The 15341-nt window shown below is 37.4% G+C and overlaps 3 protein-coding genes across 3 annotated transcripts; 2 read left to right on the top strand and 1 right to left on the bottom strand.

The window, feature by feature from the left end:
• Positions 1-3037: 3037 nt before the first annotated feature.
• LOC104891852 (probable galacturan 1,4-alpha-galacturonidase SALK6) lies at positions 3038-6050 on the top strand. Its single transcript, XM_010677628.4, has 4 exons — positions 3038-3331; positions 4123-4446; positions 4587-5102; positions 5346-6050. Exons 1-4 carry the CDS (start codon positions 3179-3181, stop codon positions 5598-5600), a joined length of 1248 nt encoding a protein of 415 aa, XP_010675930.2. The 5' UTR covers positions 3038-3178; the 3' UTR covers positions 5601-6050.
• A 743-nt stretch (positions 6051-6793) lies between these two features.
• Positions 6794-8407, top strand: LOC125492311 (uncharacterized). Its single transcript, XM_048634641.1, has one exon. It carries the CDS (start codon positions 6794-6796, stop codon positions 8405-8407), a length of 1614 nt encoding a protein of 537 aa, XP_048490598.1.
• Positions 8408-14657: 6250 nt separating this feature from the next.
• Positions 14658-15038, bottom strand: LOC125496512 (uncharacterized). The gene has a single exon (XM_057392271.1). The coding sequence runs from the start codon at positions 15036-15038 to the stop codon at positions 14658-14660; it is 381 nt and encodes a 126-aa protein (XP_057248254.1).
• Positions 15039-15341: the final 303 nt, after the last annotated feature.

The raw sequence follows: 15341 nt of genomic DNA on the forward strand, positions 1-15341 counted from the left end.
AAGTTTAATTACCGATTAAATAAAAATTATAAAAAGTATATATTCGGAAAATATACATTCAGTCGAATCTAACAAGATCCCACATGAATATGTTTTTCCTTAACTATAAATCACCAAACATAAACTAAGTAGAGTTGGTGAATAGTGTAAAAGTCAAACTGTTGCAAGTAAAAAGAAACGGAGGAAGTATATCATATCTACCTATACAAATATATAAATATATCAAAAGGCATTCAAAAGAAAGTCCATGTGCCACGTGGCGCTCTCCCCAAATTTCTAATGCAAATATTTTATGTTTATGTGTACTCCTCACTTTTAAAAAAATGTGTAAGTGCAATGTATCGAACACGTGACCTTTGAAACGAAAAGTAAGAGTTTAATCATCAATACATTATGACTTTATTATATAATGTTTCAAATAAAATATGATAAAGTCTTGTAGTAATTGTAGTTAACTAAAAAGACTTAACAGTTATATATTCCCTCCGTTTTTTTATTACTACATTATTGTATACACAAAAATTTATGCAATGTCACTTTCAAGCTTTTTGGGGTGTACTTTTTGATCATTTAATATAAAATAATGAGAAAAGTAGTATTTTTGGGTGGAAAAAGAGAAGAACAAATATAAAAGTATTACTTTATGGTGGGCCAAGTACCCCAAATAAATGTAGCAATTAAAAAGAAACAACTATATAAGGAAAACGTAACAATTTAAACAAAACAGGGGGAGTACATCTTTAACACTCTTATTACGTAACTTAGAGAATATTGATGTCATATTATCTTACCATAATTCTTTTTAAGGTATTGTTTTCAAACTCAAAGCTTTCAAATTTTTTTACTTATCACGTCGTGACATGAATTTTTCAATGGACATAAAATACGAAAAGTAGCAAAATAAATTATGAAATAAAAAATAATAACATGTTTGTTGTTTATTGTAGCTAATCTGAAGCATCGCCCGAGCGAAAAAAACTAGTTTTAACCTATTAAGTGTAACACTTATGTCCACTTGTTCAAGCCAATTAAATTGATGGGTTTATTGCTCTCCAAGGTAATATCAAATGTCATTGGTACTCGAGAAACTCTTCCACCTCGGATAATAGTCAAATTTTTTTTAGGGGGCGTTTGGTTTATATGATTCTGGTATGAGGTATGTGTTTAGAATGTGCAAAATCATACCTAGTGTTTGTTTACGAAATTAATAACTTTAAAACCAATACCTCAAACCCATAAGGTATGGGGTTTAAAAATCCAAGGGGGAGGTGGGTATGGCTCATACCAATACCTCAACGTATCAAATAAAAGAAAAAAATTTCATTTCAAAATAAAACCAAACACATGGTATTAGGTATCAAGTTTCAAACCTATACCACATTGGTTTCATTCCTGATTCCAAACCCATACCACTATATGAATAATCAAATGCCCTCTTATTAATTTACATTAGTCAATATGGTATCAAAGGTAATTTCCTCGACAAAACCCTCCAAGATAAGATAGGAAAGAAAGATGTCGGGAAAAGGATGAGAAATGTAGGTGAAAGGTGACATGTTGTTTCTACTTTCTATAAAGGAATGATAAAGTTTTAACCGTTAGAAGCTAGTCAGCTACAATTGCCTCTAATATACTTCGTTTTTTTCATATTAATTGCAATTATATGTTTGACACACTTGTTAAGAAAGTCATGTATGTGGAGATGATCGAGAGAGATATAGATAGATAAAAGGGAGGGACTAATAAAGAATAGAAATATGGAGAAGAATTAATATCTAAAATGATATTGCAATTTATATAAAACTTCCAATTAAAAGAATTGCGCAATTAATATAGAACGGAGGAAGTAAATATAGTGTTTATGTTTTGTATATGGTATTTGTGTTGATAATATGTAGTATACTTTCTTTTTTTAAGTTAGCTCTAGAGATGTCTAAATACCTTTTTTACTAAGTAGAAATTTGTCTAGTAGTAAAGTTTGTATCTTACAATTTTGAGATTGTGGGATCAAATTTCACTGCAGGCACTTTGGGAATAGAATTCCCTTTCCATCTCCCAATCCCATATAGTCTTGCATGTGTTGTTGGATCGGACTAACCAGTACAAGATTCTGATCTAGTAGGACACTTCTGTTCCCCAATTAAAAAAAGTCAGTAAATACTATAATTCTTTGACTACCTTAATTAGGTAATTATCTATCTATTGGATAACTTGTTTTCAGTATTTTCGGTACCCCACAATGTTTCTAGAGGTTCTTTGAATTAAACCATGGATGGTAAAAATGGAGCTATTATATGTATTTTTTTTTGATAATTTGGGATTGTATTATATCTCTATTATATAAGCCAAGGGAGGAGGTGTGGTGTCCTCTTTTGAAGTGACTAAAATACCCTTAATGATCTAATTAATGGAATGAAAAAAATTACAAAAGCAAATCATTTAAAAATTCTCATTCCAACTTGCCATTTAAAACAAGTTTAAAATGGTATATGCATCAAATACTTCAATCAAAAATTAAATGGACAAAATATTTATACCTTATAAAAAAAGATGGCATACATAATGTGCATATGAAAAGTTTGAACATTCACTACATTTGATACTCTTTAATTCAGTTAAACCGACTCATTATTTTTGTTCTTTCTGTTCAATATTCATTCACAAAAAATTAATGTTAACAATCACTCACAACCTTTTTTATTTTTTTACATTAGCGAATTAATATATCTAAATTCATCTAACTGTTGAATTTTTCATATTTAAGTTTAATCATAAATAAAGTACGAATGGAGTATCTAATAGAATAACAAATTTTGAAATTAATGCACGCATTCGCGTGCATATGAAGGCTAGTAGTGAAAAGAGGGGAGGCTGGACCACTTCCTAGCTCCTAAGAAGAGACTAGAAATTGGTATATGTATTTAAGCGACACTTATTATAGATTTCTATAAATGGATAACTTCTTTTCCTCAAAAAAAATAAAATAATGGATATCTTCTCATCCACATGACCACATCCATTAAGTCAGATTTTAGTGCTATAATTTTAGTATAAGACTGGTGGCAGAGAACAAAAGAATATATATATAAATATATATAGCAGTAAAAAAGTAAGCATTCAATAAAATAATTTTAAACATCAAAAATAAGAAAATAAGAAAATAAAAAACCAAAAAAAAATGGCTTCCAAAATAAATTTCACATTGTGTTTGCTGGGATTATATTTGCTGATCATAGAAATAAGTTGTCAGACTCAGAACCTAGCTCCTGGTGATACCATTGTATTTGACATAACCACCAAAGGTGCAAAACCTGATGCCGATGTCACACAGGTAAAACAAATTCATTCATTTCATAATTAATCAAAGACTACTTTATGTTTGACGAGTGTATAAAATATACTATATAGGTTGAATTTATACTTCCTCCATTTTGTATTAAGTTTCTCATCTGTTGTTTTCCTACAATTTATGAGACTCATTCTTGATCATTTACTTTAACAAAATTATAGTAAGTATTTAACGGACCCCTATATCACATACTTCGTATATAATATGTTTAGGGGAATTTTATAAAATCTCACATGACATTTTCTTTCTCTTATACATTGGAGAGAATTTATGGTCAAAATTAAAAGAATTGAATTTGAAATAAACAAATGAGAAGCTTATAAGTTATGACGATAGGAGAGGAAAAAATTATTTGGGGATTATAAGGTGCCATTTCAAAAAAGTTCTGGGATTTTTTTATATTTTCTAGGTTAAATTTAAATTTTATACAACTTCAAAATCTTGTCAAAATCAGTTTACCATAAATGGTTTAGGAAGATTGGCGTAGACATTTTTCAGGTAAAATGATGAGATTGAAATAATGTGTGTTATTTGTCATTGTAGTATTAAGTAGTACTACTGTTAAGCAATGAACGAGATGACATATTTCTCCTTATCACAAGAGGAATGGAACCTAGCCACCCGAATTTGGTCTCGATCCGGATGTAGCCCGAAGGGTGAACCGGGTGCGAACACCAAAAAAAAAAACATGAGACTGTCTCATACTATTATTTACGAAAATATAATATCTGTAACAAATAGGACTTGATAGTTTGTAAATTGATTATTTTCAGGCTTTCTTGGACTCATGGACTGCAGCATGTGCATCAGTAAAACCTAGCAAGGTGTTAGTTCCTGCAGGAAATTATATTCTAGGAGCCATTAAGCTCAAAGGTCCATGCCAGACACCAACTGTAATTGAAATCTTAGGGAACTTCAAGGCTCCTCCAGATGTGGCAGCTTTTAACAAGGAAGATACATGGTTTAAGGTTGAATATGTCGACAGTTTGATACTCATTACTGGTAAAGGAGGAGGTGTGTTTGATGGCCAAGGACAAGCAGCTTGGAAACTAAACGAATGTGCTAAAAATGCTAACTGCGGCTTCGACCTTCCTTATGTAATGCCTTCAGCTCCCTATTTATTAAGGGTCACCTTTGTCTTTGTGTTATGAGATAATTGTATTGTTTTCCTTTATCTTTCACTAGATGGGAGCATGTTAGGATACAAGAACATGATAGTTTATGTTGTGATTTGCAGAACTTTAGGTTCAATTTCGTGACGAACTCAAAAGTAAGTGGCTTAACTTCGATAAACAGCAAGTTGTATCACTTTGCCCTCTTAGGGTGTAAGCAACTAGAAATGTCAGACATAACTATAACCGCCCCAGCTGACAGCCCTAACACGGACGGCATTCACATTGGACGTTCAGATGGTGTTATTGTAAGAGGGTTTACAATAGGCACCGGAGATGATTGTGTGTCTTTTGGTGATGGGGCTAAGAATGTCCTTGTAGAAGGAGTTACATGTGGACCCGGCCATGGTCTCAGTGTTGGGAGCTTGGGTAAATACCCCAATGAAGAACCAGTTTCAAATATTACTATCAGGAATTGTACCATCAAGAACACTGACAATGGTGTCCGAGTTAAAACATGGCACAACTCTTATGAATCCACTGTCACTGGCTTGTATTTTGAAGATATCACTGTTGAAAATGTAAGAAATCCTGTCATTGTTGATCAAGAATATTGCCCATGGAATCATTGCAAAGCAAAGGTACTTACTTAACACATGTTCTTCTGTCAGACTGTCTGTTTTTTGCATATAGAACATCAAAACTAAAGCAAAACACGTAAAAAGTTAGCAGGAATTAGAAGAAACTGAAAAATCTTTACTTTTATGTGTGTAACTAATATCTTATTCTTATCCATCTATTAAATAGTCTCACAGGATATACTACTAGCTTGTGTTTCACATATAGAAGTATATACTAATATCCCAGATTTATGTTTTTAATAGACACCGTCGAAAGTTAAGATTTCCGACATTCGATTCAAGAATGTGAAGGGAAAATCAAGTGGCAAGGAAGCAGTGAAACTGATTTGCAGCGAAGGCGTGCCATGCGATAAGGTAGAGCTAGCTGACATAGACTTACAATACACTGGAACTGATGGTCCTGCAGTATCAATGTGTAAATTTGTGAAGCCCCTTCTTACTGGAAAGCAGAGTCCACCTGCTTGTGATGCACCTGCTACCCCTGTTGTTGAAAGTTGAGGGTAGGGCCTAGGATTTTGCAAGTATTAGTACTTTTTTGTCTTAGTTTTTCTTTGAAGTATAGTATAGTGAGAGAAAAAATTTATGTAAGTGTCAATTTCCATCAAGGCAAGAATACCTTGAGAGAAATTACCAACATATATAGATTCATATTTCGTCCCCTAAAGAAGGAACAATTGTATTCCCACCCTTGTAGTACTTTCTACAATTTTCTAATTTCCAATCTTATACAATTAATAACTTCTTTCTTTTTTTTCTTAATTTTTCTTTGAAGTGTAATATAGGGAGACAAAATATGTATGTAAGTGTTAATTTACATCAAGGCAAGAATACCTTGAGGAAATTTACCAAAAAAGATAGATTCATATTTTATCTCGTGAAGAAGCTAAGGAACAATTGTAGCCATACGATGAGCTATTGTATTCCGATCCTTGTAGTACTTTCTACAATTTTCTATTTCCAGTCTTATACAATTAATAACTTCTTTTTTTTCTTCTTAAGTGTAACACACGAAGATAAATATGTAAGTGTTAATTTCCATCAATGGCAAGAATACCTTGAGAGAAATTACCAACAAAGATTGAATCATATTGCATCCCATGAAGAAGGAACAATTGTAGCCATACAATGAGCTATTGTATTCCGACTCTTGTAGTACTTTCTACAGTTTTCTAATTGCCAATCTTATACAATTAGTAACTTCTTCTTTTTCTGCACAATTTTTCTTCGAAGTGTAATACACGAACACAAAATATGTATGTAAGTGTTAATTTCCATGAAGGTAAGAATAACTCAAGGGAAATTACCAACAAAGATAGATTCATATTTTATCCCCTGAAGAAGGAACAGTTGTAGCCATACTGACATACTGTTGGACCACGTATAATATGTATTTAGAGTTTGTATAATATGTTTAGGCCCACTTGTGTAAATAGCTTAATATGTTATTAAGCCCATATATCACTCATTGTGAATATGTATTTAGGGTTGTATATTCTCTTGATTCTGATTAAGGAAACACATACTCAAAACCCTAAACCATTGTCTCTCTCTCCTCGATCTCTCTCTCTCTCGGGCTCACCTTAGCATGGTATCAGAGCCGGCATCTTTTCCGGCGGTATTATAATTTTTTCGTGGCCTGAACATCGTACCTTAGCCTCACCCGCGTGACGTGCGACAGGTCGAGTGACACCATGGGCGACGAGAAGAAAGCATTGACTAAGAGCAAATGGATTGTGAATGTTACTTCACCTTTTTATTTGGGATCGGGTGATCAACCAGGAAATATGATCACTCACGTTACCTTTACCGGCGATAATTACGTGGCATGGGCTCGGGCCATGACACTTTCGTTGCGAGCGCGACGTAAATATGGTTTCATTGAAGGAACCATTCCTAAACCAACTGAAGTGATGGCTGTCCTAGATTGGGACACTGTTCACTCAATGATAATCTCTTGGATTTTAAGGAGCATGGACACAAAAATAGCAGGGACTATTCCACTGCACGAGAACGCACGCGACTTGTGGTTATATATTGAACGAAGGTTCTGCGTGGCTAATGGGCCACGAATTCAGCAACTTAAAACCGCTATCTCAGAGTGCAAACAGACGACTTCGATGACGGTGGACAAGTATTATTCCAAACTTATGGGATATTATGATGAGCTGGCTCGTTTGAAGCCATTACCTGCCTGTGAATGCCATAAATGTGACTGTGGTCTGGGCGCAAAGCTGGCGCGTGACCGTGACGAAGAAATCTTTCACCAGTTTCTTATTGGACTAGATAGTGCATTGTATGCTGCTGTCCGCACTAATTTGCTGTCTCAACAGCCCCTTGGTGATATTAATCGTGCCTACCAAACTCTCATTCAAGAGGAACACTCTCGAGGTGCTACTCGAGACAAAGGGGTTAGTGAATCTGTTCATGCATTTTATGCTCAATTCGATCGAGGTAAGCCACGTTTCACTCGTGTTGATAAATCTAAGTTGGTATGCACTCATTGTAAACAAAAAAGCCATGAAATTTCCACTTGCTTTAAGATTCATGGAACCCCTGAATGGTATGAGGAACGTGTGCGTAATCATTCGGGGCGGGTTGAGAAAAGTGCCCCTGCCGTGTCTCCAGCAGCAGGGTGCAGTAATAATGCGGCGGGGACAATCGGCGGTGTCGGTGGTGGGGCTGTGGCAGCCCGTAGTACAGGGGGGGTTCGTGCAAATGTGGTGTCCAACGGTGTGTTTGGGACAAATGAAGGGGGTGGGACTCCTTTGCCGAGCCTCACGCAAGACCAAATTCAAGCTCTCATGAACTTGGTCAATCTCGAACCAAAATCTGATGATCGGATGGCAGGTATAGAGTGGATACTAGACACTGGTGCTTCTCATCATATTACAGGCACTTTATCTGTGTTAGTCAATGTTCGTAGTATTGCAGCGTGCCCTGTTGGTCTTCCTAATGGATGCTCCGCTAATGCTACTATGGAGGGAGATGTTTATCTTACTGACACTTTAGTTCTGCATCATGTTTTATTTGTTCCTGGCTTTCAGTGTCATTTGATCTCAATCTCTCATTTGCTTGCTGATAATGATTGTACTCTTCAATTCACCTTATCTTTGTGTGCTATACAGGACCGGTCCTCGGGGACTCTGATTGGAGCAGGTGAGCGGCGAGGGGGGCTTTACTATTTCCGGACGGTGGCGAAAATTCATGCAGCTGCAGTTGCTGCTTTACCTTCTTTTGATCTGTGGCATCAAAGGTTAGGTCATCCATCAACGTGTAGTGAAGCTGCTTCCTGCTATTCGTTCTAGTCATGCTAAGAAAAGATTGAATAATGTTTGTGACGTTTGTCCTATGGCTAAACAAACTCGTGATTGTTTTCCTAGTAGTTCTCATAAAGCCAGTCAACTGTTTGAACTGGTTCATTGTGATTTGTGGGGGCCATATAGTGTACCTTCATCTTGTGGTGCTATTTATTTCTTAACTCTTGTTGATGACTATTCCCGTGCCGTTTGGGTTTATCTGTTGCACAATAAAACTGAAGTTCACAAATATTTCCTATCTTTTTTTGCTATGGTTGAACGTCAATTTGATACCTCTGTTAAAATTGTTCGGAGTGATAACGGGACTGAATTTCAATGCATGCTTCCTTTCTTTGATCAAAGCGGTATTTTATTTCAAACCTCATATACTGGGACACCTCAACAAAACGGGAGGATAGAGCGTAAACACCAACATATTTTGAATGTGAGTCGAGCCTTGATGTTTCAAGCCAATCTACCTGTTGATTTTTGGGGTGAATGTGTTCTTACCGCAGTCCATCTTATTAATCGAACTCCATCAGGGGTGTTGGGTAATAAAACTCCTTATGAAATGATTTTTGGGCATGAACCTGATTTTGAGGCCTTGAGGGTGTTTGGGTGTTTGTGTTTTGCTCATAACCAGAAATCCAAAGGAAATAAATTTGCTCCTCGTAGTCGAGAATGTATTTTCCTTGGTTATTCCACGGGGAAAAAGGGGTGGAAATTGAAGGACTTAGCCACTGGTGTCATCTTCGTGTCTCGAGATGTCCTCTTCTTTGAAAATTCTTTTCCTTATTCTTCCTCTCCCTCTATTGAATCTACTGCCAGTCCCTTTTCTCTTGACACACAGCCTAGCCCACTCACTGATTTAGATTCTACTACTGACCCCAGCTCCTCAAATTCTCCCAGCCCACCTACTCCAATTTTGTCCGGCCCAGACTCTGATTCTTCTCCCCCGCCTTCATCCTGCGATTCTCAGCCCATCTCACTCACTTCCAGTGCTCCCACACAAATCCAGCCCCTTTCCTCTGACGCGGGCCCATCTGACACATCTTCTTCAGCCCAGTCCAACTCTTCTACCGAGCCAGATTCGTCATCTCCTGACCCATCCTCTCCTTCTTTGGGCCGCGATCATAGGGCCAAGCAACCTAACTGTTTGTTGCGTGATTATTTTGTGCACTCTGTCCAGCTTGGCAGCCCCCCTCCAGGCTCACTCGATGCTCCTCGTCCCTCAGGTACTCCGTATCCTTTAGCTAACTTTGTGAGTTGTGATAATTTCTCTATGCGCCACCGTGTTTTTCTTGCTGCAGTTGATGATGGTGTTGAGCCTAAGAGTTTTACAGAGGCTATGAAGTTTTCTGGGTGGCGCGAGGCTATGCAAAAAGAAATCAGTGCTTTGGAAGATAATTGTACATGGGTTATGACAGATCTACCTCCTGGTAAGAAGGCACTTGGGTGCAAATGGGTGTATCACATCAAATACAACTCTGATGGTAGTGTGGAGCGTCTTAAGGCGCGGTTGGTTATTCTCGGGAATCATCAGGTTGAAGGGATCGTTTATCATGAGACTTTTGCACCTGTGGCCAAAATGGTCACTGTTCGTACCTTTCTTGCTGTAGCAGCATCCCGCAACTGGGAAGTCCATCAGATGGATGTCCACAATGCCTTCCTTCATGGTGATTTGGATGAGGAGGTGTATATGAAACTTCCCCATGGCTTTACCCCTGCTACTTCTGGAAAAGTGTGTCGTCTTCAGAAATCTCTATATGGTCTTAAGCAAGCACCTCGGTGTTGGTTCGCAAAACTTGCCACCTCTCTGCGACAGTATGGTTTTTGTCGTTCTTACTCTGATTATTCTCTATTTACTTACTATCGCGGTGATGTTCGTATCCATGTTCTTGTCTATGTTGATGATCTCATCATTTCTGGCAATAATTCTGCTGCTTTGTCTTCATTTAAGGCTTATCTTAGTGATTGTTTTCGCATGAAAGATCTTGGGCCTCTGAAATATTTTTTAGGGATTGAAGTTGCTCGAAGTGCAGATGGTTTCTTTCTCTCTCAAAGGAAGTATACTCTTGATATTATCTCTGAAATTGGTTTGTCGGGTGCTAAACCAGCTGATACCCCTCTTGAGCAAAACCATCAGTTGGCTCTTGCCGATGGTCCTCTACACCCGGATCCTGCTCAATATCGTCGACTTGTGGGTCGTCTGATTTATCTGGCTTTTACTAGGCCTGATTTGGCTTATGTTGTTCATGTGCTTGCTCAGTTCAGGCATCAGCCCCACCACCAGCACTGGGAAGCGGCTCTTCGTGTGGTCCGCTACTTAAAGGGGAGTCCAGGACAGGGCATCATCCTCTCTTCCTTGTGTGACTTACATTTGACAGCTTGGTGTGACTCTGATTGGGCCAGTTGTCCTTTGACTCATCGATCTGTTTCAGGCTGGCTTATTTTTCTAGGGTCCTCACCTATTTCATGGAAAACCCGAAAATAACACACTGTTTCTCGCTCTTCTGCTGAAGCCGAATATCGCTCTATGGCGGATGTTACTGCAGAACTAAAATGGTTGCGTGCTTTACTTAGGTGTTTTGGAGTGTCTCATTCGCAACCCATTTCTCTTTTCTGTGACAGCAAATCCGCTCTTTATATTGCTCAGAATCCCGTTTTCCATGAACGCACCAAGCACATAGAGGTCGACTGTCATTATGTTCGTGATGCCATTCAAGAGGGGCTTATCACCACTGCTTATGTGCCTACTACGTCCCAATTGGCTGACTGCTTTACTAAAGCGCTTGGTTTGCGTCAATTTCGCTTCTTACTTGGCAAGTTGGGCATTGGTGATCCCCATGCTCCCACTTGAGGGGGGGTGTTGGACCACGTATAATATGTATTTAGAGTTTGTATAATATGTTTAGGCCCACTTGTGTAAATAGCTTAATATGTTATTAAGCCCATATATCACTCATTGTGAATATGTATTTAGGGTTGTATATTCTCTTGATTCTGATTAAGGAAACACATACTCAAAACCCTAAACCATTGTCTCTCTCTCTCGGCTTCACCTTAGCAACAAAGATAGATTCATATTTTATCCCCTGAAGAAGGAACAGTTGTAGCCATACAATGCGCTATTGTATTCCGACGCTTGTAGTATTTTCTGTAGTTTTCTAATTTCCAATATTATACGATTAATAAATTTTTCTTTTTCTTCTTAAATTTTCTTTGAAGTGTAATACAGGGAGACAAATATGTATGTAAGTATTAATTTCCATCAAGGCAAGAATACCTCGAGGAAAATTACCAACAAAGATAGTTTCATATTTCATCCCTTAAAGAATGAACAATTGTAGCCATACAATTAGAGATGGCAATGGGTAGGTTATGGAATTATGGATAGGGTAAGACTAGACCCATACCTGTATCTTATTTTTGGATGTATACCCATATCCTACCCGTACCCATAGGGTAAAATTTTTTAGGACCCTCACCCGTACTCGTAGGGTCCGATAGGGTATGGGTAGGGTTTATGGTCTAAAATGGGTCGAATACAAAAAAAATCCACTTACATTTTCACGTGAATATAAAATCGTTAAGCACAATTCCATATATTAATTTTGCAATTAGCTTACATAATATCACATTCCATAGCAATACATAATTTTTGCACATGCCAAAAGTCTCATAAATCAAAATATAAATAAATAGAGTGACATTGTGATAGTGAAAGACTAAGAGTAGAGAAAGATAGTGAGAGTAGAGCGGGAGAGTAACATTGTGATAGTGAGTGACTGAAAGAGTGAGAGTAAAGTAAAAGATGAGACGTGATTGCGATTTGTGGCTAGGGTTCCTGGGTGAAGGAGGGTTTTAGTTTTACTGGAAGGATATGTTTATATATATATATATGGTAACTTGTTTTACTTGGTGTGGGTCCATGAGTAAGGTCTAGATATTTGAGGAGTGGATCCTTACCCCACCCTTACCCGATAGTACAAGGACCCATACCCTACCCTTACCCGTAAGGTCCAAAAAATTAAGACCCATACCCTTAATATAGGATTGGGTCTGGGCGGGTTTGGGTAGGCTCCTGGACCCGTTGTCATGCCTACATTCAATGAGCTATTGTATTCCCATCCTTCTAGTACTTTCTATTGTACTCTAATTTCCAAGCCTATACTACAAGTGGCAAACAAGTCTGACACGGGTCGGGTCATCTGCTTCCATAGAAGTATACAACTTTTTTTTGGAAAAATTGTCAAGAACAGTCCCACTATGGATGTTCCGTCATATTTAGTCCCAACTTTTGATTATTCATGAGTGGTCTCAACTTTAGGTTATGTTTTATAAAAATGGACCTAACAGGTAAATGACCTGCTACAATAAGTAAAACACCATAAAACACCACACTAGCCACCCCTGCCCCCACCCTCAAACCCCCTCCGCCCTTGCAACCCTTCCCCCACCCTCGAAATACCTACCCCTCCCCTGCCATCCCTCCCCCATCCCCCAAAATTGGGCATCGGTTTAAGATGGCAGTAGGCACGCCGGTGCGCTTATGGTACCATTACCAACAACAATACAACAATAACAGCGCAAATACTATAGGAGAAAGAAATGTATGTTGGCAACAACCCATACTAAGAGCATCTACAATGGGGTGGGTTGGTCTTACTTGGTTTTTATGTTTTGTCATTCTCTCTCCTTCCCTCCTTCTTACACCTCACATCCCACTAAAACTCCCACCAACTCATCTTTTTTTTCTCACAATGGGTGAGTTAGTCTTACTTGGTTTTTCCATTTCTCTCTCTTACTTTTACCAAACCCCACCATATACTCTCTCTCCTACTTTTACCAAACCCCACCATATTCAATGTTTAATTTTTTTATATATAAAATAGATGATTTAAATTAATAAAAGCTAATTAGATTACGTTAAATTAATTACGAGCTAATTAGCTTACGTTAAATTAATTACGATAAATTAAATTACGTTACAAGTTAATTAGCTAATTAGCTTATGTTAAATTAAATTAGCGTTAACTTGAGATTATAGTAAATATGTGTTAATTAGCTTAATTTAAATTAAATTACGTTAACTTGACATTATAAATTAAAAAAAAAAAACGAACACATTACATAAGATAGATAATTAAAAAAACACACATACATGAAATTTGATACATAAACATAGATAATTTAAAACATAAATACATGATAGATTGATACATAAAGCTAAGATAGATAATTTAAAACACACAAATACATGAAATTTGAAATTAACTTAAACCATAATTAATTAAATAAAGTTAGTTAATCAACTTGACGATTAGGCCCAAACTTACGCCATATGTGTTCAACCAAGTTATTTTTTAGTGAGATGTGAGTTTCCGCATCTCGCATCTCAGATCTTCTCTCCATGTATGCACCTAAATTTCGCGCATCGAGTCTTCCATTGTGCACAACGAATGAGTCTTCTCCGACTTGGTTAGATGACCCCTCGTTATTTTGAGTTTGAAGCTGATCATATTCGTCTGGATCTCGGTAATTTTGATAAGTATCACGCTCATCTTCAACAATCATATTGTGCATGATGATACATGCCATGATTATTTTCCACAATATGTCTTTATCTCACGCGAGAGCGGGTTTACGAATGATTGCAAATCTAGCTTGCAATACTCCAAATGCACGCTCTACATCTTTTCTAACAGCTTCTTGATGTTGTGTGAATAGTCTTTGTTTGGGGGTTTGGGGAGCTTTATTGCGGGGATGAATGTTGACCATCTCGGGTAGATGCCATCAGTAAGATAGTAACCCATGTTATAAGTTGTCCTGTTCACCGAGAAGTTGACCTCTGGGGCTTTTCCTTGTAGGACATCATCAAAGACGGGAGACCTCTGCAATACGTTTATATCATTGCATGAACCGGGGTGCCAAAAAAAGCATGCCATATCCATAAGTCACTTGAAGCAACCGCTTCTAAGATTATGGTTGCTGTTTTGCTTCTTCCTTGATACATTCCCTTCCAGCCCCGAGGACAATTCTTCCAGTTTCAATGCATGCAATCGATGCTTCCCATCATGCCTGGGAAGCCACGACGCTCGCCTTCATGTAGGAGACGCTCAATGTCATTTGCATTTGCCTTCCTCAAGTATTCATCTCCAAATCTAGCAACAACCGCTTCGACAAAATGAAGAAGGCATTCTCTAGCGGTACTTGAAGCAATTTTCAGGTACTCGTCAACAGCATCAGAGGATGAACCCTATGCCAACATCCTGATAGCCGCTGTGCATTTTTGTAGTTTAGATGCCCCCATCCTTCCAGTAGCATCTGGTTTTTGCTTAAAAAATTTATCATCTTGAATCGTTACACCTTCGACAATACGAAGGAAAACATGCTTATGCATACGAAACCTACGACGAAAAATATTCTCGGGGTATAGAGGTTCGTTGCTGAAATAATCATGAAACAATTTTTCATGAGCTTCCTCATGTTCCCTACGCACAAAATTTCTAGTGCAAGGTACAATTTCTTCTTCATTTTGTTGCTCAGCATCAACGGACTGACTCCATTCTATGTAATCTTGAACCATGTAATTAAAAAACTCAGAACCTGAACTAGAAGAGCTTGAATCATAGTTCATTTTGGAGATATGTTGATTGAAGTGGTGCTTTCTAGAAAATAAAAAGTTGAGAGGAAATGTGAATGGAGTTGTGATTTTATTGTTGAAGTTATGCTCTATTATATAGGAAAAATCCATCATATGTACATAACAGTAATTCATTTACAGATTAGACATATCAATGCAATATAGGATCAGACAATTCAATGCAATGTAGGAGTAGACAATTCAATGCGGCACTATGCATCATACTATTCAAAGTCAGGTGAGTTGACAATTCAATGCAATACTATTTGTGACATAATTTAATATCAGGTGATTAGA

The sequence above is a fragment of the Beta vulgaris genome, chromosome 1 (assembly GCF_026745355.1).
Source record: "Beta vulgaris subsp. vulgaris cultivar EL10 chromosome 1, EL10.2, whole genome shotgun sequence".
NCBI classification, from domain to species: domain Eukaryota; kingdom Viridiplantae; phylum Streptophyta; class Magnoliopsida; order Caryophyllales; family Amaranthaceae; genus Beta; species Beta vulgaris.